Here is a 23,730-nt window from a genome sequence, read left to right on the forward strand (position 1 = left end):
CTTCAAAAGGCAGGCACGCCTAGATCAATATTTCATTACCTCGGGTATCAATATTTCATTACCTCGGGTATCAAACGTCAATACGTACCGGACACGAGTCCTTGTTTACCTTGTTTGTCTAAAAATCGGTCAATTCTGTATGTATTCGTTATGTGTCCGTTGCATATTTACGTTGCAGTAGTTAGACACGTGACTTTGCACAAGGCCCATTCGAATTTGCGTTACACATTTCAATCGACTGTTTTGTTGTTTATATCTGTATTTTGGACATAAGTAACTGGGGAGTCTCACGCATACTACTGGACATAGCGGACACAAAACTTTTTGTGTCGTGGGCCAAAAAGTGCTTGTTTTTATCTTGTATTCCACGAACATTTGAAAACGTTATGTTAAAACTAAATAAGCAAAAATAAAACGCAACGAAAACTGAAATGGACGTTTATGTTCTCTACATTTCGTAGTACAATGTAAATCACGCAGAATATAGGGCTTAGATTCGTAGCTCAATGGATATCGTGTATATCATTTATCTCAGATTTGGAACAGACAGCACATCACAAAAAGAAAAGGTCTTAGAGTCAAAGCACAATTTGCATCGTGCAAATTGATGACTTATTCTGGAAGCAAACCGTAATTTAGGACAGCGTGACAGTGCAGTCATTACTTATAAACATTTTCTCGAATTACGTATATAAATTGTTTCTTTTGCTATGCACGCTACTTATGAAGTACCATCGTGCATAATTGTACCGAATTCAACTACTTCGAGACATGTGAAATTAGAATGACGCCATCACATTAAATATGCGGATATTACTATGAAGTTGACATTAAGTGATCACTTAGACTCCGGTTAGCAAAGGTTACTGTGAAGTTTTTATCAACTAATTCTTGTTAAAACATTACATGCCTCACACTCCAGTAAAGAAAGAATAAACTTGTTACATTTTTTCGCGTGAACATGTTTGTTTTAAAACTTGTTTTTTTTTGTGATGATCATATATATTTTTGCTTTCATTGCAAAACAAAATAAAATTTCGTTCATGAACTAAATAGATATTATTATTTATTATTTTCGCTTGGAGTATACGTGTGATAATAACCACATTTTTAAATATGGTTCTTCGCCCTTCAAGTCCTTCCTATCGTCAAGGTCAAAAGGTCAGTTTCTTTTAAACATCGGACGGACTAAATATAATTGACAATATTATTGTAATAAGCAAAATAATATATTGTATCTCGAATGTATTATCGATTATTAGTTAATTTTAGCAATTGTTATAATATTCTGGGCACTTTTCAGATGTCCTCTATTTAAGGATCATATTGATGAGAATGTATAACACAAAACTATTGCAAACGTTTTTATTTGTATATGAAATTCGCGCATTGATATACGTGAATACACTAAATTATGTCCCGACGATAATGTATGGATGAGAATCTTATCGATCCAACTGATGAAAGTGGCCTCTCGACACTGCAGGGCTCACCATGGGTAATGGTTTCAATCAACCTCAGTTTTAGTGTACAGCAATGTCTGAAACACTTTTATTAACACATTTTCAGTGCAATCAGGATTACTCAAGTCGCTTTTATACTTACAAAAGAGTATGCCAAGTGTTAATTGTTGATCAAAGTACAACTGAGCCTCATCTGGGAAAACTAGGCTTAATGCATATGCGTTAAATGTAATACATGCCCATATTTAGGTCGAGTCTTCTTCATCAAGATTCATACTTATGTTCAAGAGCATATAACGCTTTACTGAACGACCATCACTTTGGAATGATTCATTCGGTCGGTATAAAAACATGTGCGCAACTTGTCAGTCATTTAAACTCAAAGCTTTTAACAACATGTGGGTACAGATGATAATCTCTCTAGCCTGTGCTTCGGAGATTTTAGCACAAGGTAAGATCGTTATGTATTTAAAAAAGGCCGCGTTCCGGAAAAATAGACTTAATGCTAGTAGGTAAAGCTTATCAGCACATGCTTATCAGGGACGTCACTTTACGTCTAAACCGGATTTTCCTTAAAACGACGGAGACAGTTCCTTATAAATGAAAAAGTTCATGTCAATGGAACGTGTCGTCCCAGATTAGCTTGTGCGGAGAGCACAGACTTATCTGGGACGACACTTTACGTACATGAATTAAGCCCGGTTCTAACAGAGCGAGGCTTAAATGAATCATGTGATACATTATTGTATATAAATTTTTACTTGCTGTGCTACTCAATCTTGCTTTGACGAACATCGTCTACGAAGTGAATATGTATTTTTTATTTTCAAGGTTTATCGAATGTTAGCATATACCGCAAACGCTTGACCAAAGCACTAAACAATAAGGACTATTGAAAAAACGGTATGTCAGCAATTATTTTTGTTTGGTACTAGGTGTTGCAAGTATCTCTAGATAATATTATGATAACTTCAAAGTGAACGCGGTGAATTTTATTTTGAATATTGTGACGGCTAAAGTGTCAGACACAAATGGTAAAGGCCGTTTAATGTCAATACCTGCACTGATGACTCGATTATCGTTGGTTGTATAATTGTCCCCTACCGGTGAAACCGGAGGAGACTTATGGTTTGCGCTCTGTCAGTCAGTCAGTCTGTCTATCACACTTTTCTGGATCCTGTGATAACTTTAAAAGTTCTTCATATTTTTTCATGACACTTAAAGCATGGATATATGGCAGTATGGAGATTATGCACGTCATTTCATTTTGTTCCTACGTCAAGAATTCTGGTTGCTATGGCAACAAATATACTAGAAATAATGCTGAAAATAGAAATATTGCTGAAAATGGTGGATCCTGCGATAACTTTAAAAGTTCTTCATATTTTTTTCATGAAACTTGAAACATGGATAGATAGCAATATGGGCGTTATGCAGGTCATTTTTTTTTCTTTCTTCGTCAAAAATTCTGGTTGCAATGGCAACAAATATATATAAAAAATGACAATGGTGGAGTAGGGGACCATATTTCTTGGCAATCTCTTGTTTAATTCGATTTCTTAATGAAATCAACGGTTCGTAAAGAACTGATACTTGAGATTTTTTTTAAACGGTGGCAAGAAATAGGCGCAACATTAACAAAAATGACTTTAACGTTCTGTTTCGGAACATATAGTGTCACTAATGTTTTATTTACATTAATTGATTGGGCGCATTTAAGTATTGACCAGTCCCTGGAAGCCTATAAGTTACGTCAAACGTGGACTTTGACGTTTAAATATTTGAATTGTATGTTTCTCCTCGTTTTCCTTTCCATTTTCAGCGAAAATCACTTTATCGCATTCAATATACGAACCCAATATACCGAATTGATATTTTGCGTATATACGAGTGATGCTCTGGGAAAACGGGGTTTAATGCATGTGCGACTCGGATTAGTTTGTTCAGACAGAACAGACTAATCAGGGACGACGCTTTTTCTTGTGTGGTATTTTTTCGTTTTAAGGAAGTCTTTTCATAGCGAAAGTCCTCTTTATGCCGCAACTGTCGCCCCTGATTAGCCTGTGCGGACTGCACATACCAATCTGAGACGACATTTGACGCACATGCATTAAACACCGTCTGCATGGAGCGAGGCTCAAATTCTTATGTTTCCTCAGAGTGTGTGATCCCATCGGGTTCGCAGTTCAGCAGGGCTACTTACCGGCCGTATCACGGGCGAACTTCCGGTAAGACCTTCTACAACGCCGGAGAGCGGATGCGTGACGGCTTGTGGATCCGGGTGGTATGTAACAAGGACCGACAAGGAGATGCTGTTTTAAACGTCAGCAATCATGTATGCAGCGCCGGAAATTGGACTCCAGCACTTCCGGTTTGCCAAGGTATACATATGTTGGACAATGTGTTGTGTAAAGCATTATTTAAAGGGATCTTTTCACGCTTTGGTAAATTGACAAAATTGAAAAAAGTTGTTTCAGATTCGCACATTTTCGTTTTAGTTATGATATTTGTGAGGAAACAGTAATACTGAACATTTACCATGGTCTAATATAGCCATTATATGCATCTTTTGACGATTTTAAAACCTAAAAATTATAAAGCGTTGCAACGCGAAACGATTGAATAATTTGGAGAGTTCTGTTTTTGTCGTTAAATTTTGTGAAACTACGAAGATTGCTTATATAAGGTATAAAACACGTCAAGTATGTGTACTCGGCGGAATAGCTCAGTAGGCTAAAGCGTTTTTACTTCAGGACTCTGGCAGGACTCCAGGGGTCACTGGTTCGAAACCTGCTCCGGGCAATGTTCTTTTCCTTTTTTAAATTTTATTCTTGATTTTTTACTGGAGCTTTTACGATCCAATGTTTACATTTATCAATATAAAGCATTTAATGAATAAGTTAAAAAATGCCAAAATCTGTGAAAAGGCCCCTTTAAATCATCATTTGGTTTTTTCTTTTTATATCTGTATCTTTTAGGTGGTATAATTTTTTTTATCGATCTCGAAATAAACCACTTGAATGAAATACAACATATGCAGAAAACCAAAAGCAAGCAATACAAACATATCTGTAGTTATTATAATATATGACTGTATTCACAGAATATCATATGTAGCACTAAATTTTCACCGAGTTGTCAGTAAATATATGTGTTGACTGAATTTGTTTGTCCAAATGTAATTAAGCCTCACTCTATGGAAACTGTGCATTCCGCACATTCTAATAGGGACGACACTTTCCGCAGAGACTTCCTTCTAGCGAAAAATATAAATAAAGCAGAAGGTGTCGTCCCTAAGGATAATGAATGGACGACACTTTATGCACGTGCATTAAACCCCGTTTTCACAGAGCACGGCTTAATTTTAGCATATGCACGGTGTGGAGCGCCCCCTAGGGTTGAGAATGCAACAGCGTCCGAGAGAATCACGCCTTACATAACCTTTCCCGACCAGACTGTTGTACATTACAAATGTAACTCAGGCTTCGATAAGCGTGGAACCATGTCGTACGCCAAGTGCGTTGACGGAGAATGGACGTCAGCCGACGTCATTTGCGTTGATAGGACAACGATAACGCCGGAGAAAAAAGAGAATGAAGAAATAACTACTAAAAATAGTATGTTAATCACAATATAGGTCAAAGTGAACAAAGTATCAACCAAGTTTGCTGTCAACACAAATCTTGTGAACTTTTATTTTTGAGAAAGTATTGTATTTTGTAACTAAAATAAAAACGAAATATAAATCGTCTATAATATAAATAGCGGAAATAGTTATTTAAAATAAGCATATTAAATTTTTTATTCTGCTTTAATATCAATAAGCACAAATGCATTGCAAGTCAGACGATTTACGATTTAATAAATTGTTAAAGAAAATGATTTTTTTTCACATACAATATAGTTTGTAAGTTAATTGGATGAGTTTTTTGTTATATATTTTAAATCGAACGCACGATTTAACTGTATTAAGGACGAACATATATTTTATAAATCAATAAATGTATTCATAGAACAAAAATGACGTGTAAGATGTATATTTTCATCTCAAAAGCAGCATCGGCGTGGAACTACTTATATTTTTGTTTTATAAAGTCACTATTGTAATTATTACATTTATCAGATGTTCGCATCCCAATGACTACCGTCAAGACGATACCATTGTGTACAGAACCAGATATCCCTCACGGCAAGCTCGTGAAGGACGTCACTTCCGATTATTATGACGTCATATGTAACGTAGGCTACAAAGCAAGATCACTGGGACGTGTCAGGTGCGTGGGGGGGATTTGGAGCATGCCGATACCACAGTGTGACATACGTAAGTGAAAATATTCGAAGACCCCCTTGCATATGTGCAATCTTGTTCCTCAGATTCTGTTATGAGACACTACCATTACTTACAGTGTTCATTCTCACAAGTTCTTCCAGTTTGCATTGCAACTTTACAAAAGTTTCAACATTTTTTAGACCTAACACATCAAACAACGCGGCGATAAGAACTATATAAGACGTTGTCTTTCGTTCTAATCCTATTCAAACATGTTCATTGTATAAATATTACATGTAATGCTATGTCAAAACAATGTGTATTGCTTGAAAGAAATATGTTTAAACTGAACAACGCGGGGAAAACAGGATTTTCGTGATAATGAACTATTGTGTCGCCCTCCGTCACTTCTTTATTCAATGATTTTTTTCCATTGGTATTATAATATTAAGGTATTACTTGTTATATTTAAAATACCAGTGCGCTGCCCACAGTTGAGTGCCAATTTCACAGTATATCACAATCGGGACACCTCGGACAATTCCGCCATATCGGCGATCGTCTCTCGGGTGTATTTGGTGGAAGGATATGTCTAACGCCTCTAGGCGGAAGATATTACACCGAAAATATAGTTCGGGTTACAAACCATTAAATTTGCACTAAATTAACTGATAATATAGATATAGAAGGACCAATATCTCTGAGGAGTAATATAATAGAATATTTGTTTCCGTTATTGTTAAACATTAGTTGTCATTACACACAAAATATTCAAATGTTAATTAAATGTTTAGAAAGCTTATTAGTTGTTTCTTGAAGTATAAACAACACCATTATTCAAACTTAAAGAACCAGTATTTCTTAAATTGCATTAATTATCGGTACAACATTGCGGATGCTCTGAAGGGCGACAAACTTTGAGATTTAATCCATATGTTTAGGTTCTATACCATAAACAATCGTACAACACTGTACAGTGGTACAGGGAAAACTCTTCGGTGTAATATAAGAAATAGTAAAATCCCCTTAGATCCCCCCCCAAAAAAACAACATTATAGTGACAAGTAAGGCAGTCACAAACTGTATACAGACAAAAGCCATATGGCTCTCAGTGGGGTTTACTATTACAAGTATTGAGACACCTAAAGGGTTTCGCAGGATGGAATAAGTGGAGAGCTTGATTGAATTTGAAAAACAATTCTTTCTGTGCATTTGATGATGGCAACCATACAGTATAGCAGATATTTTTTATATTTTAGCCTAAGCAACTTAATTCCAAATGCTGTTATTCTGGCCAGGCCGATACTCTTTAGCTGGGCAACCAAAACACTAAATATGGTCAACTGTGCAGGCAACAATTGTAACTAGAAGTGGCGCGGCAGAGGCCGACGCGTATCCCCATGCCGCATGTTTGACCCAGTAAGCATTTTAATGAACCTCGTGGTGAATAAAATGGATCAGCCCTGTTTTAGCCTTAAGTGTAAATTGGTTATTCCAATACTGTGGAGACACCAATAACACCTATAAAAAAATTAAGAATACAGTTTTTTATGCCCCCGGTAGGGTGGCATATAGTTTTTGAACTGTCCGTCAGCCTGTCTGTCTGTCCTTCCGTCTGAAAACTTTAACATTGCCCTAACTCTTGCAATATTGAAAATAGCAACTTGATATTTGGCATGCATGTGCATCTCAAGTAGCTGCACATTTTGAGTGATGAAACGTCAAGGTCATCCTTAAAGGTCAAATATATGGCTTTAAAGCGGCGCAATAGGGGGTATTGTGTTTCTGACAAACACATCTCTTGTTTTTAATTGAAAAACCAAAGACATTGTTGGAATTTGACTAATTTAAGGCATCCTGTATACATTTTAAAACTCAATTTTCCACAATATGAAACAACTTTTTTAAAAGGCACCAATAAAAGCTCCTCCATCCCCTATGCACGCTAAACCAAGAATCATTTTTTATAAGATTATCCTTCAAAATGGGCAAAAGTCAGGGGCAATAATGTCAAAATGCCCTTTAACAACTCTTGTGACATGCAGTTGTAGTCTATTTTCTCTGTATTTTTTTACAGCGAAACACATAATGGCATCATCATAGATGTATAGCTCAGAATTCATTTTATACTATATAAATATGTTATGTGGTCTTATTTATACAAAATAACCTGGATATTTATGAAAAAACACCTTCTCCCTGTAAAGAGAGATGGCATTTGTTCGCCATAAACATTGATATATTCAGTAAATTGTAAGCAACAAACATGAAAATTCAGACCCCCAGTCATCAAGTTTTTAAAGAGTTCAACTTTGCTTAAGTAATAATGCATCAATGTTGATTCTAACAAAAAAAGGGTAGTCATTTATGCCTAAACTGTTCTGCTTTCCAGAAGCAAGGACGTCAAACACAAACTTTAAACCATTTATAGTCTTAATTATTAAACAAGAGGGCCATGATGGCCCTGTATCGCTTCACTGCTGATAAAAAGACTGAAACAAATATTCTCGGCATGTGCAAATACTTAAATATAGGCATTATTTAAGCACATGTACACTTTTGTGACCCCCTTGGCTGGGTCACATTTAACCCCAGGGGCATAATTTGAGCAAACTTTGTAGAGGACTACTATATCTCACTACATACAAAATGTGGTAGCCCTAGGTCCTAGAGCTAAGGACGAGAATATTTTTAAAGTTTTCACAAAATAAGCAAGATATAAGCGTATATAATGTTCAATTTTGTGACCCGGTCAAATTTGACCCAAAGGGCATTATTTGAACAAACTTGGTAGAGGACTAAAAGATGCTACTGCATACCAAATTTGGTAGCCATAGTCCGATTGGTTTTCGACAAGAAGATTTTTAAAGATATCACAAAGTAGGTGCTTTATAAGGGTTAATTCAATTTTGTGACCCCTCGGGCAGGGTCCAAGTTGACCCCAGAGGCATTATTTGAACAAATTTGGTAGAGGTTTATTTTAGATGTCACTACATACCAAATTTGGTAGCCCTAAGCCCAATGGTTATGGACAAGAATTTTTTTAAGTTTTCACAAAATAGGCCTTATATAAGCATTTGTTCAATTTTGTGACCCCCGGGGCAGAGTCAAATTTGACCCCAGGGGCATAATTTGAACAAATTTGGTAGAGGACTATTAGATGTCCCTACATACAAAATTTGATAGCCCTAGGCTCAATTGTTATGGACAATAAGATTTTGAAATTTTTCACAAAATAGGCCTTATATAAGCAAATTTTCAATTTTGTGACCCCTGGGGCAGGGTCAAATTTGATCACAGGGGCATAATTTGAACAAATTTGAAAGAGGTTCACCCCAGGAACATTCCTGAAAAATTTCATCAGAATTGGACCAGTAGTTTAGGAGAAGATGTTTAAAGGAAAAGTTAACACGCGGACGGACGCACGTGCGACGAACACAGGACCATGACATAAGCCCCGCTTGTCTTTGACCAGTGGAGCCTAAAAATTTCATCAGAATTGGACCAGTAGTTTAGGAGATGTTTAAAGGAAAAGTTAACGCGCGGACGGACGCACGCGCGACGAACACAGGACCATGACATAAGCCCTGCAATAAAGTTCAGACATGTTATACAAGATATGCTAATATATATACTTTTTTTGGTTTCCTTAAGATTTAGAAAAAAACAAAAACAAAAATCTGGGTTAATATGTTTTTTCTTTGGTTGTTTGGGATAGGTGTTGTTTTTTTTTAAAGAGAAAAGAAAAGAACAACAGAAGAACAGTTATGAAAAATGATGAGTTGTATAAAGTGGGAAGAAAGCATAATGGACTTGTGTGTTTTGTTGTATGTTCACAATGATCTTATAAGATTGAAAAAAATATACACAAAAATTTTAGAAAGATAAACTAACATTAGAGTAAAATGTATATAAGTGGACAAACATTATGAGAATTTTATCAGATTCCATTTTTGTTCGAAGATTTGTAATGTGTCATTACTGAGGGCTATTTCTTTCTCAATCTGGATTTTTAGTTTAAGACTATGGACAAAAACAATTAAAATTTGGTACTTGTTTTTTGTACTTCATGTTAAAGATAAAAGATGTTTAAAGGAAAAGTTAACACGCAGACGGACGCACGCACACACAGCGAACACAGGACCATGACATAAGCCCTGCTGGTCTTTGGCCAGTGGAGCTAAAAAGATATTCCGCGTATATCCTGATTTGTAATATAGTACAAAAAAATAACGTTTTAATTCGATTCTGTAGTAGAAACAAAGAAGAACCCTTTTCTTTTCAAAGTAAAAGTTTTATAATTATGATAAATTGCCAGGACATAATTATGGGCCTTTGTTTTTGACATCTGATATCTTGTGAACCAAAGAATGGTGCTCTAATACGAATGATACATAACATGAAGTAAAACAAAACAACATTACTGCGTAAGTGTGTGTGAGATAGAGAAAATTATCAAAAAACAATGAAAATTTTATTTGCATATTAAATACAACACACTTTGACAACAAAAAGTATTGTTTGTATAATCAATATGAACATAATCTAAGTTGCTGCTAATATGGGATCCCCACCAGGATTTGAACCTGGATTTCCTCTCCATATAGAAAGGTGTGTTTGCTTACACTATAAGGAAGTTCCAATTAACAGCAATAATATTGGTTACAATTATTTCTGTCAACTATATTAATTGTTTAATTAAGTCTTGACACAAAATGTGTAAATAAATGTTTTAAGCTTTTTAAAAACAATTTATTCTCCATCAATTTTTTAAGGCAACTGTCACATTGATAATGACATGTATCATAAGGGCACGCCTTTAAAGCTACTCTGGATCAGGAACTCATGTTTTTCCACAAGCACTGAACCTGAAATTAGAAAAAGATTATTTAAAACCACTTTTTTTGTTATAGAAACAATTAAATGCCTTTTTTATTTCAATAGATTATTGATCCCCATAAAAATCTGGACACATAACCCAACAACTTGTTGAAAATGTGTTTGCTTATTTACATCTGTGAGTACATGTGTTGGTACATGTGACAGTGAGGCGGTAAGAAACTGCAACAACTAAATCGAAACAAATATTCAAATAACTACAATGGTATGTTTCTTATGCTAGCAATTAAGTAGCAAATAATGAGAATAACAAAATATGACATTTTGGGCTGCACTAACTATTAAGATCCATATAATGTTCAATGAACTTTATTTACAAACAGGGCCGAGTTGCAACATTTTACAAGATAAAACGTTTGATTACTTGTACGGTAAGAAATAACACTTTTTAATTGATGTAACATGCATCAAAATAATCCCAAATAGTTTAAACAAAAAACACAGAAATATTAATTGACTAGATAGTAGATTGACATGAACAGACAGTAAAATAGAGTTTTGGAATGGTCATGTTCATCAGATCATGTACAAAATTGGGACAATCATAGCTCTACACAGTTTCCAACTAGTATTTTAAATGTAAAAGAAACAGATTAAGAAAAAAAGATGTACACCGAACATATGCTTGGAAAGTTCTGGGATTCATTCATCAAAATTTCTTCAAGAAAGTATAATGTACTGAAAAGTTTAGCTTAATAAAAAAAAACACTTCACAAATAATGAATATATATATAATATTACAGATATTCACATATAAACATTGTTACTGAACTCAACAGAAAACACTTTAAAAGTTTCAATGACTTAACATATCGTTGTTGAAAAAAATGGGCCCTTGCTGCACTGGTATCAACACAATTATATAACGCGATAATTTGCTCATAAAATGTCCATAATCAAGAATAAGGTAAACATTGTGGGCAGTCAATCGTTTGGCATATGGGTGTTTGAACTAAATTGCATCCGATAAAGAAAATGGCAGCAAAAGCTATTGATGTAATGTACATTTAAAAACCTGCAGAACTAGATATAATAAGCGCTTGGTGAAATTTACAATTAATTATGCTCACCATCTTGAAATAAAAAGTTCTTCAGCAAGCGTTGATTCTTTCTTGGGTCTGATGCGCAATACACAACTGATTGATTATTATGCCACTTGAAGTGATTAATAGTAATAACACATTAAATTAATTTATCAGTGAACTAAATCTTGCAATAAACTAACACTAGTGTAAATTATTACATTTTTTTGACTTGATACATTGACATGTTTAACTATGCTGTTTACAAATTTAGATACCAGTAAGAGTGGGTCTTACTAAACACTGCAAAGACACACACAGTCTAGCAAAGGCTACAAAGACAAGTAAAGTCAGATCAAAACACAAATAAGTTAACCAGTGTATCCTTTATTTAATAAATTTAAGACTATTAGGGGAATATAATTCCAGGCAAGGTATAACGAAGGCAATCCAAGAGTTACAGTGGGTTTATTGGACCTTGCAGCATGTGTTTGACTTTGTGTACCTTTGCTACACTTAGTGTGTGTGTTTTTGTAGTTTAGTGTGAGCGTTACGGCATGCAAACAATAGCTTCTTTTAATTTTAGAGACATGTGATTAATGCTATAATGCTTCTTAAACTAAGGAAAAACGTTTCGGTGTAATGTTTAGAGAATGTTTTTAATCATGTTTTTAATTTATTGTAATTTACATGTTCATGTTCTTTAAAATATATTCATATTTCTGTTTAAATGATATGCATCCATTGTTTACAGTGATTTTTGTATTATTAGCTAATGTACAATTCGGATGTAATCATTTGGGACCTACTGGCGGGAATTTTTATATGAATTTGATTTGTCATGATTAAAGTAAACTAAGGTCAAAAGTGACGTTAAACAGCTATGCTGAAAAAAGAAAGGAAGTCTTCCTTAACTGGGCTCAATCCACTGACCCTTGGAGTAAAAGTCAAGCGCTTAAACCAATGGGCCATCAGTGCTTCCATAGTCAGTGGTTTATTTTATACTTTATACATGTATAAGCATTCCTTGAAATATCACACAATCAAACTTAACAATAAAAAAAGAACTCTCCCAAATTATTTGTGTCATTAAATGCAATATTGATAAATGTAAACATTCGATCTAAAAAGCTCCAATAAAACACAAGAATAAAATTTAATAAAATAAAAAAGTAACCCTCATTTTGGCTAGAACCATTGACCCCTGGAGTAAAAGTCTACCGCTTAAACCACTTGGCCTTCCATGCGTATACAATGAGTGATGTGGTAATGTAACGACTCGCCCCCTTAACGACTCGCCCCATAACGACTCGCCCCACTTTTTATAACGACTCGCCCCACATGTATAACGACTCGCCCCACATATATAACGACTCGCCCTATCAAAATAAAATGTTATATTATATATGGTAATATAAATGAAATCAATTCATAATATGAATTTAATGTTCGGCATTGTTTGATAACCATCGTTCAGCGGTTTTTTGCCTTATACCTGACCTTATATACGTCTATTGCAGGCATATTCTGAAAAGTAATAACAGAGACGTATTTTTTATTTTATGATGTTTTTTTTACATCTTTGTTCAGTGACAATATTATCATAAAGCAAGACTATTGGATATCGGCACATTTGTCTCATGTCATACTTTCCTTTATATTTATAAAAAGAAGCAAAGGCTAAGATCATATCGACAATTAAAGATGCCCAGGTTAAATTACTCAAGAATTTAGGGATTATCGTTATAAAGGAGACCGATGAATTAACAACAAAATTGACAGGTACATTACCGCGGGCGGGTGATTACAATCAACAACACACGTGTCATAATCGCGAAAGCGTGAATACCTTGCTTCGTGGTAAAGATATTTTCATATATACGGGTATTGAAAGGTAAGAAAAATGAAAAAAAGGTCTTTGCCGAAATTTATTTTTTGCAGAAATTTTACGGACACAATTCATCTGTAAGATAATTTTTTATTTATAATTTTAAAATTACCATTATAATTTTAAATCTACCTATTTATTACCAGTTGATCTGAATACACAACACACTTGAAAATTTTTTTTTTTCATATTATAAAAATGCGTATCAGTCCTTTTGTGTTTTTCACACAAACTTTACTTTTAAATGCTAATCAAATGGCGTTTCTTTTAAATTTTGGTGTGAACAATTAGCGCGGAAAGTTTTCAATGGATTCAAATAAACATTAAATGCTAATTAAATGGCGGTTCTTTTAATTTGTAGGTGTGAAAAATTATCGCGGAAAATTTGCAATGGTTTCAAATAAACAAGAAACCATTTGTGATAAATCAATTAATTCCACGATTTGTTTAATTACTTTAATGGTTATAACTTTAATTGAGTAATACGTGCCACTGCGGAGTTTAGTATTTAAAGGTGTATACATGATTATAGTATACCATTATTTTAAATTGATAATTCGACTAACACCATGCCTGCGCCTCCTTGTGTGTTTTGTCTACGACGGGTGTACCAAAACTCCAGAGCGGTGACATGTGACAACTGTTCACGGTGGCATCACATAAAATGTGGTAACACTGGTAAGTTCTTCTAAAACGTACAATCGAAGATAAATTATCTTTTTGCGTTGTAGTATTTTCGTGTGTCAACTTTGCACTCTGTATTTGCAGCGCAGCATTGTTCGACATCACACGACCGGAACGGGAACTCCCATCGGAAGAAATGGAGCAGTCGCTACATGATGCCACAGTGACGGACATCGTACCCACTGCTCCAGTCACTTTCAAGATTGTCGGTAGCGGAATTGTATTTATAATTCCATGTGTTTATTTCCATGTATTTATGAAATGAGTCGCGTTTTTTTGAAATGAACAGTGTAATTAGTATGCATATTGTCACATATATCATATATACTGTATGTATACATATAAAATGTGCGTGCGAAGAAAGGGAATCTCCCCTTTTACTTGTTGGTTTAACTGTTGTGTGAAGAGGCGAAGCTGCTGAATACACAGGTGCGGTTAGTGAGAGAGGGAAAGTTGAGGAGACATCAGAATAAACAGACACTTCAGGTACAGGGGAAGCTCTGGGGAGTGTGGAAAAGATAAAACGAGCGTTCCATCTCAACTAGTCAGCTGCTGGACTTGTGTTCAGCCATGTACGGACCTGTGTAAATAGTTGTTGTTGCTGTTGTTGTTGTTTGTGTAAATAGTGTTTAAATTTGTTATGAATAACACGTTTGAATAAAATCATTTTCATAAATTCAATGTTGATAATATTAAGATATAATTATATTGATTACTGATTTATTACTGTCTTTTTGTAAACCTTTCTTATTAATTCAATGTATTTATATTATTATACACACTGCGTAACTTTCTATTTGTATAAGTTGTTGTTGTTGTTGTATATACATACATAAGTATCTAATAAACCATCAACATAAAAAAGATTTTCTTATATATTTCTTTTTCTATTCATCTGTACTGTTTACATTTAACATAGATGCTTAAAATGTAACAATAAAAATGATGGGGCGAGTCGTTATATATTATATACGCAAAACATAGTTATGTTACTGTGGTAACGCATAATATTAATTGCAAGAGTTGATAAAATTCCAGGTGAAGAAATCTTGAACATATCATGCAGGATGCGATACAGTATTCCAGTTTCTGTTGAAAGTTCCTGAAAAAGGTGAACGTTAAATTAACGCATTTTAACAAATTTCATCAAACTTCTAATTTGCCAAATCTTAAGATATTTTTTCAATACCCCACCAGTTTTTACCGACTTAAAACACAATAAAATCGAAATTAAATAAAAAATCCTACCATATAAGTAATGATGGGGCGAGTCGTTATCTATGTGGGGCGAGTCGTTATACATGTGGGGCGAGTCGTTATAAAAGTGGGGCGAGTCGTTATAAAAAGTGGGGCGAGTCGTTATAAAAAGTGGGGCGAGTCGTTATGGGGCGAGTCGTTAAGGGGGCGAGTCGTTAGTAAACCAGTGATGTATTTTAAACTTTATGTAAACAATCCTTGTAGTGTCACAAATTATAACGAAAACAGTCAATTTAAAGGTGCCAGTTGAAAATCAAGGATAGCTGAAATTATTCGCGTTCAGAATAAATCTGAGCCAAGAGTCTGCCAAAATAGAAATTATCAAAAGACTTGCTGCAATTTATATTGACTACATGAAGTCATCATTGATAATTAATACTATAGGAGTACTCAATGTCAATACTGGAAACTTTCCATTTAAACAAGTGTAATTATGTTGTAAGAATTCACAGATTTACACTTAATATTATTAAAGGAATGTAATCTTGAAACAGACGAGCTACAAACAACACATTTTAATGTTTCTTCTTTACGCCAGGTTTGAAACCGTCGGGCCGCCATCTTGTTTTCAAAAGTAGTTCCAAATCCAATATGACGGCCGCCTACGTACATCAGAGAGACGGTGTGGTGTAGCCCACTGTCCGATGCGTTCAGATTGAGTATATCAATCAACCCATGGGTTGGCGGTGAAGATAAATTGCGGCGACGACGCTTATCCCACACTCGGAGTTGAAAGGGCGTGGTGTATCGAGGGAAGATGGTTGCCGATGGAACCGATCTGCAAAAGTAAGTAACACATTAAATGGATAATATCAGTAATATGAATGAGTGCGATTCTTATGTAAGAAGAATATTTACTGCAATGCCGAATTTGGAAAGCATATACTTTGCAGTGATGCGGGTGAGTATGCAAGTGAATGCATACCCTTTTATTTGGAAATATCTCATTACAATAAATATGGTATTACTGAATTCAAATATTGAAGACGTGTTTATATGAAACAAATAGTTTGAGCTTTCGCACGATAAATGTATGAAATGCTGGAAATTTAGAACACGTATATTGGACGGAAATTCGTTCCTCAACATTTTACCTCCTTAACATTCAAATTATAGTAATGTTCCATGCTCTTATAAATGCGTAATGTTTATTTTTCATTATTTTTTTGCTATTTGACTTAGTACCCTAAAACCATCTAGAACCCCGCGTTTGCGTTTTTAGACCACTATACTCCTGTTTATGACATTATACTCCTGAAAAAAAAATAGAGAGAAATTTCACGATGCAGATTTTGCTAGTTTCGATTTTATATATTTCTTAAAAAGCATTCTATACATAGATGGTGACGTCACTACGTTATTGTCACCTCTATACTAAGACGCATCACATTTCCCTGGTTTGGGGCATTATGCTTCCGCCAAAGTAGTTCTGCGTAGGAATGAAAATGTTGATAATGAAAGAAAACTCGTTTTTATTGTGTGTTTAAAGAGATCTTTTCACGTTTTGGTAAATTGACAAAATTGAAAAAAGTTGTTTCAGATTCGCAAATTTTCGTTTTAGTTATGATATTTGTGAGGAAACAGTATTACTGAACATTTACCATGGTCTAATATAGCCATTAAATGCATCTTTTGACGATTTTAAAACCTAAAAATTATAAAGCGTTGCAACGCGAAACGATTGAATAATTTGGAGAGTTCTGTTGTTGTTAAATTTTGTGACACTACGAAGATTGCTTTTATAACGTATAAAATACGTCACTTATGTATACTCGGCAGAATAGCCGAGAGGGTAAAAGCGTTTGTACTTCAGGATTCCAGCGGTCACTGGTTCGAACCTGCTCCAGGCAAAGTTTTTTCCTTTTTTTAATATTATTCTTTATTTTTTACTGCAGCTTTTACGATCAAATGTTTACATTTATCAATAGAAAGCATTTAATGAATAACTTCAGAACATGCCAAAATCTGTGAAAAGGCCCCTTTAAAATGGAATTTTGTTTAAAGAAATGTTATTTAATTATCTTTAAATGTGATTTTGGATCTCTATTAAGACTGATAGCGATTATCAGAAGCACGATAACCTGACCTTTTTCCCTTTCACTCGGAAAAGAAGTGCTACCGACAATTCCTTTCGCGTTAGTACACAGGTCAGTAGGACCGGTGTGTACACAATGTCTTAAAAAGTTTTTCATCTATGTTGCATCCACTAGAGCAATGCAAAGCAGAGATTTTGATCCGCCTGTAATTTCATTTTAGCGTTATTTACCAAACGCTGATAGTCTGTGTATGTTCGTTCGCTAGCGTATGAATTTTTCTGGCAATAGCTGATAATGCTTTCTGTAAACTATATTTTATCGCAGGCTTGGTGCTTAAAAGGTGTTTTAAACACGTAAACGAAACGCGCTTGTATCTTGTTTTGAGTTTTGTTAACATTGTTTTAATTGTGGGTGTGTTTGTGTTGTGTAGTATTTATCAGTATGTTAATTAGTTAGAATGTCCTCTCTTGCATACAACGTCATCTTACATAATTGCCGAAACTCTTGAGCCACTTAACTGTTGTTCTTTCATCATTGAAACATAGACACTCTATGCATCATCGATTCAGGCAAGAACGCCACTTAAAGGGATTTTAAAACTTCTTTTATATACGTGCGTGAGTGTGTGTGTGTTAGAGGGGATAGTTGTCAGTCGAGACACAAACACGTGCTTACATCACAATAATAGTATGAACACTAATGTAACGTTGACTTTAAGAAAGACCAAAAAGAAGACCAGATTGCTAATACATGTATTAAAACGTCTGTGATACACTGTTTTTGCAAGGTTGGATCTTGTTCAACATTGCGTTTGTTTTCTTCTTACACTGTAAATAAAGCACACACACACACACAATGAACTTGACTGATATGTATGATATTATATTGGAATTGAGTATGTTTAAATTTCGTTTTTACTTTAAGTACGAATATGCCGTTCCACTTTGATAATTAGCTGGTTAGATTAAAAAAATCTATAATTTTATTATCGCATGTTACAGTGTATTGCGCCCGGCCGGCGTTTGTGCATCTCAAGGATGTAGTTACACAACTTCCGGTTCCGGAACTCGTAATGGACGGGGTCAAGGCCACACAGACTTGCGCGGACGGAAGTACCCTGATTAACTATTGCGTCGATGGAAGGTGGCTGAATGGTTTCCTACCATGTCTGTGAAGTGACTTACTACCGTACGACGATGTTGCCGTTGATGGAATCCGGGATATTTAGTTTCAACTTATATCTGAAATGTTGGATTCATTCGAGTCTAAATAACTACAATGGTTTAACATTTTAGAGTGGGATTACAATTTTACTTAATCCTGTTGTTTTAAACATAAGGAATCTCATTTGTATATACATTTTAGACCCAGATGCTTCTAAAAAGTAAAATGTGATATGTCCTCAGTTAATCTGAGACTAGTGTGAAATGCACGAAATGAAATTTCGAACTGTTTTCCAACTCAGTCATCGCATTTGCAGATTTTGGTTTTTTGCTCGTTTGTTATATGAAATGCAAAAGGAAATATATCTTAAATGTATCGGAGACTAGTTTGATGCCATGGAACCGAAAACTCGAAATTTAAATTAACGAACACTTCGAATTTATGATTTGATACAAGAACACACTGTATTCATTAGGCAGTCACCTTATGAAAATTATGTATGTTCTGCATTCTGATTGCAGTTACATCAACAAAAAGGGACAAATATACGTTTGTATGGTGAGATTTTTGTGGCATAGCCATTGTTTCAAAAGGATAAAGAGTTCGCGACTATAATTCAAAACAATATAAATTGTCGCGTGTTGCATATATTATGTATAACCTTGCATATATTTTATATGTAAAGTTTGTGATAAAAGCTTTTATAAATGCAATCCGGAGAAATGAAGTTGTTTTAGCATGGAAGTGCACAAGGCGAGAGTGTGTGATCACTGTATGTCCGGTGTCTGGTGGCTAACTTGTTCATTCAAACGTCAGGAAACTTAAAAAGAATGATTATTTTGAAAATCTACATTCATGTATTTTTACTGATGTAACCAAGACATGTTCAAGTTAAACTTTCTAACCAAGTGTCATCTTGGTAAGAATGTTTAACATGACAATATCTATGTCAAGCTCAAAACAGGGTAACGTTTTTGCACAAAATAGGTCAATTTTAGAAACAGCTTTGTAACCGCTCTATATGCTACATTTATGATAAATGTGTGGTCAGATTGTTTATGAATCTGGCATACATACATATATATATGTATATATCACAACGTTTGAGTCTTTGTCATGTATGTCAAGAACTTTTGTCACTCTATAATCCTCATTTATGTCTCATTTTTACATATTGTTACTAATAATTAAAACACATTGATGTAATTCGTATACACCAAGCCATTTAAAAAGAATCTGATCGTGCGACGCTCACTGAACTAAATGACGCCACAACTCTGAGTTGTTGTCAACAGTTGTACATAAAATTTAGCAACAAATCGGATTATGACCGAATCTTACGAAAACACAGTTGGAATAATGGAAATACTAAATAAAAAGTAATTGTATATTAGAAACTATACGGAAACTCTATATCAGCAATAAATTTGGACAGAGCTTTAAGAAGAGGCACTTTAAACACATTTATGAAACGAAACGCTTACCTCAGTAACAGTTTTTATCCTATGCTTCTTAAAGTATATGTTTGTTAGTCCAACATTACATGTATACTCTTTCATAGTGTTCCTTCCATCCATTAGTCTTAATTTAAACAACCACACTTAAAGCCATTCTGACCGATAACATACTGAACCAATTCAAATGAGTGGTTAGAGCGATTAATTTTATTCCTATTGAAGTTTCACACTATGTTGGACACACAAACAATTCTTACTATGATTTGAATTCGTCAATGCTAATTTATTAAATATTATTTCTAATTGCTTACGGTAAAAAAAAACAATTCGGAATAATTGCCTAGAAAATCAAGAGAGTCCAGCTTAAACTGGTTTGTTTAATCACAGACTTTACATCACTTGAGATACGTCTTTAAATATACGCGTAGTGAACCATGGGCTGCATCATTAAAGACGTACGGCCCAGCATTGCTGTATGATTATGTCTAATTATTGATAAATCTTGGTCAGAGTGTTAGTCGTCACAAGAGCCAAGTTTGAATCTGTTGCAGGTATGTCAAAAACGAGATCAACAGGAAAACCATGAGTTGCAACTCTAGCAGCCACATTAACAACTCAATATTGATAAAATTTAGCCAGAATATGTATATAAAGAATGTCTAGGGCAAGTTCAAATCTGAGTCACATGTATCGATAATCTTCATTAAACGCCGTCACAACTCAAACAGCCAAAAACTCAATATTGATGAAATTCGGTCATGACAATATCTTGACCATGTTCGAATCGTGTCCTAAATGAGGTAAACGCGTCAAATTTGATTAAAAAACGTGTTACCACATTATAAGAAACATGTATGATATAAGATTTGTAAAACTTAGTTTTAGTGGTTATCTAGAAAATAGCCATTTCAAATCTCGGTCACTTTCGTCAACAAAAAGGTCACTAGGTCAAATCTAAACAAAACACTTGATACCACTCTAGATGTTACATTTTGTGCGCAGTCTTGATTAAGAATGAATTTCTTGACAAAAGATAGGTTAAGTTTGAGTCTGGACCATGTGTGTAAAAAACTAAGTAAACAGATAAAATCTTACTAGGCTAATAATGTAGGCAAAGTTGAATCTGGGTTTGGTGTATCAAAAAACTAGGTTAACAGGTCAAACATTAATTAAACCTTGTTGCCATTCTAGAATCCACATTTACGACTCAATCATGATGAAAGATGGTCAAAAGGTTTATCTTGACCGTTTTAAGGGTAAGTTCGAATTTTGGTTAAATGTATTCAAAAGCTACTTCACCGGGTAAAATCTTAATATAATTTGTACCGCATTGGACGTCATAGTCATGTCTCAATCTTGATAGAACTTGGTGAGAATGTTTACCTTGACATTATCTAGGGCCTTTTCGATTCGAGTCATTTGTGTCCAAAAGTTATCACCAGATGTTATGTCAGTAAATGAAACATGGTCAGAATGTTAATCTTGATAATATCGAAGCCATCTTTGAGTCCGTGTCGAATGGGGTCAATTTCTTGGTGAAACTTGGTCAGGATGTTTATTTTTATAATATCGAAGCCATCTTTGAGTCCGTGTCGAATGGGTCAAAGTCTTGGTGACCAGGTAAAATCTTCGACCACTGGAGTACCTAGAACTAAGTGGAGCACTTCAGGGCCATCTTGACCCTCTTGTTATATATACAGGATAGAGGACTTGTCGTTACAAATGACCTTATTAAATCTGAAACTCAAATAATAATAGTTTAATAATAAACCAGGAAACTTTATATCGTACACGGATGCTCCCTCATAAAGCCACTGGACTCATAAATGAGTATTGAGTGGGTAGTTATTATAGGAATTTATAATTTAAATAGTACAAACATTAACTAAGGGCAATAACAAAAATTATAGAGAAAGAGTCATGGTATTAATGATCCTGCATATCCTTTTATTCACATCTACGTACAAGTGACGTTTTAAGCCGATACCTCGTTTTTGTTTTTCAGACAAGCTACTTATTTAAATAAGGCTTTAAATAAATAACAAATAAGGGCAATACCTCTACGGAATACTGCAGCAATTATTATAGGGCAACCAATTCTAAGATTCTTAATCTCTTGAAGGGAATAATAGTAACGAAAGCTAGCATCGTCCAATTTGTTCCTGTTCCAATATTCATGGTTTCTGCATTGAAATATAGTAACACTTCGTAAACTTATTTGAATATGGATTTATTAACACTTATATAATTTAATTTCCTATTAAATACATATATATATATATATATATATATATATATATATATATGATATTTATAACTTGATTTTATAATCTACAAATAAATCTGTTAAAATCAGTATTTAGAACATACTGAAATACCTGAGCCAAAGTAACCATCGTCATGTATAAAAACTTTGCTGCCACGTTCAAAGTTGGGGAAATAAGTTATTGGAATCAAGTACATTGACCGGGTTATTCCATATTTTGATTCTGTAACCAGGTTCTGGGTGATCAAATCCGCACTGAGACATGATGATGGCTCGAACGCATGCGTGACGAATGTCTCCGTCCGAGTTGTAAAAGAATGTAAGCAAACAGTTATTGTTGTCACCGTCTTTATTGTGAGAGAACACGCGTGAATGCACGATTAAATAGTCCGTCGGTTACTGACAAGATACGCATGTTCGTATAAAGGGCTAAGAAAACAATAGCCCGATGTTGAGCAATTTAACATGCCATACATACAGAAAGTATAGATTTTTTTACAATTTCCCGAAATAGGGGGAGAGAAATCACGTTCATTGAACACATTCCGGAGAGCAAGTGTACCGATGTTCTTAAAAGTTGCATGCACCGTATGAGATACCACATTACGTCCATCCCTGTCATATAACCGTCATATATGTATATAATCCGTTTAGTTGGTTGGTTACTCCTCAAGTGACATCCACATGCAGGTGTGCGAACGAACACCATGTGTCGTCATGTGGTGCAACGTGCCCGGTCAGCCCTCTCCCGCCATCAAGTGGCTTTACTAAATGGACGAGAACTCGCCCCAGACTTGTGAGAAAATCCAGTCTTGTTCGTACGTGTATTTGACCGTAAGTCATTTTCTTTTTACAAAGAATCTGTGGGTCTGTTTATTGGATAATTCTGCTTTTTCAACAGTATTTTCAGTCATATTGGGCGATGCGTTAACCAATTCACGCTTTTCCGGTGTACCATTACTAAGTGCATATGCTTGTACCAGAAACTGACAAATGCCCTACTTAAGTCAGAGGTAAGAGAAGGAATGACAATAGAAAGATTTCACGACTAACCCAACACCATATAAATGAGGCGGGGTCGGGTGTTACCGTATGAATGTGAATAATTATATATCAAGTCGTTAATCAATACATAACTGATCACATGATCCATCACATGTTATGTAGTACATGTTTAGCATATTCGATACCATATTGCCGAAAAAAAGACCATGAATAACGACTAGAGGTTTCACTGCCGTTTACAGCTTAAAGCATCATCTCTTTCATGTTCCTTCTGTACCCCAAGTATGTCCGTGTTTTTGTGCGACACATATTCTCATAT

The 23,730-nt window shown here is 34.8% G+C and overlaps 1 protein-coding gene across 3 annotated transcripts; it reads left to right on the forward strand.

The window, feature by feature from the left end:
* The first annotated feature begins 1,007 nt into the window (after positions 1–1,007).
* On the forward strand, positions 1,008–19,398 carry LOC127837635 (complement factor H-related protein 5-like). 3 transcript variants are annotated; one of them, XM_052364869.1, is made up of 8 exons: positions 1,736–1,914; positions 2,295–2,366; positions 3,623–3,844; positions 4,832–5,080; positions 5,587–5,784; positions 6,214–6,244; positions 16,142–16,269; positions 18,521–19,398. In XM_052364869.1, exons 3-8 carry the CDS (start codon positions 3,721–3,723, stop codon positions 18,691–18,693), a joined length of 903 nt encoding a protein of 300 aa, XP_052220829.1. In that variant the 5' UTR covers positions 1,736–1,914; positions 2,295–2,366; positions 3,623–3,720; the 3' UTR covers positions 18,694–19,398. The 3 variants fall into 3 exon arrangements, with proteins under 3 accessions (XP_052220830.1, XP_052220829.1, XP_052220828.1); XM_052364870.1 differs by lacking the exons at positions 1,736–1,914; positions 2,295–2,366 and adding an exon at positions 1,008–1,161; XM_052364868.1 differs by lacking the exon at positions 2,295–2,366.
* The last annotated feature ends 4,332 nt before the right edge of the window (positions 19,399–23,730 follow it).

This window comes from Dreissena polymorpha, chromosome 7 (genome assembly GCF_020536995.1).
Source record: "Dreissena polymorpha isolate Duluth1 chromosome 7, UMN_Dpol_1.0, whole genome shotgun sequence".
Taxonomy (NCBI): domain Eukaryota; kingdom Metazoa; phylum Mollusca; class Bivalvia; order Myida; family Dreissenidae; genus Dreissena; species Dreissena polymorpha.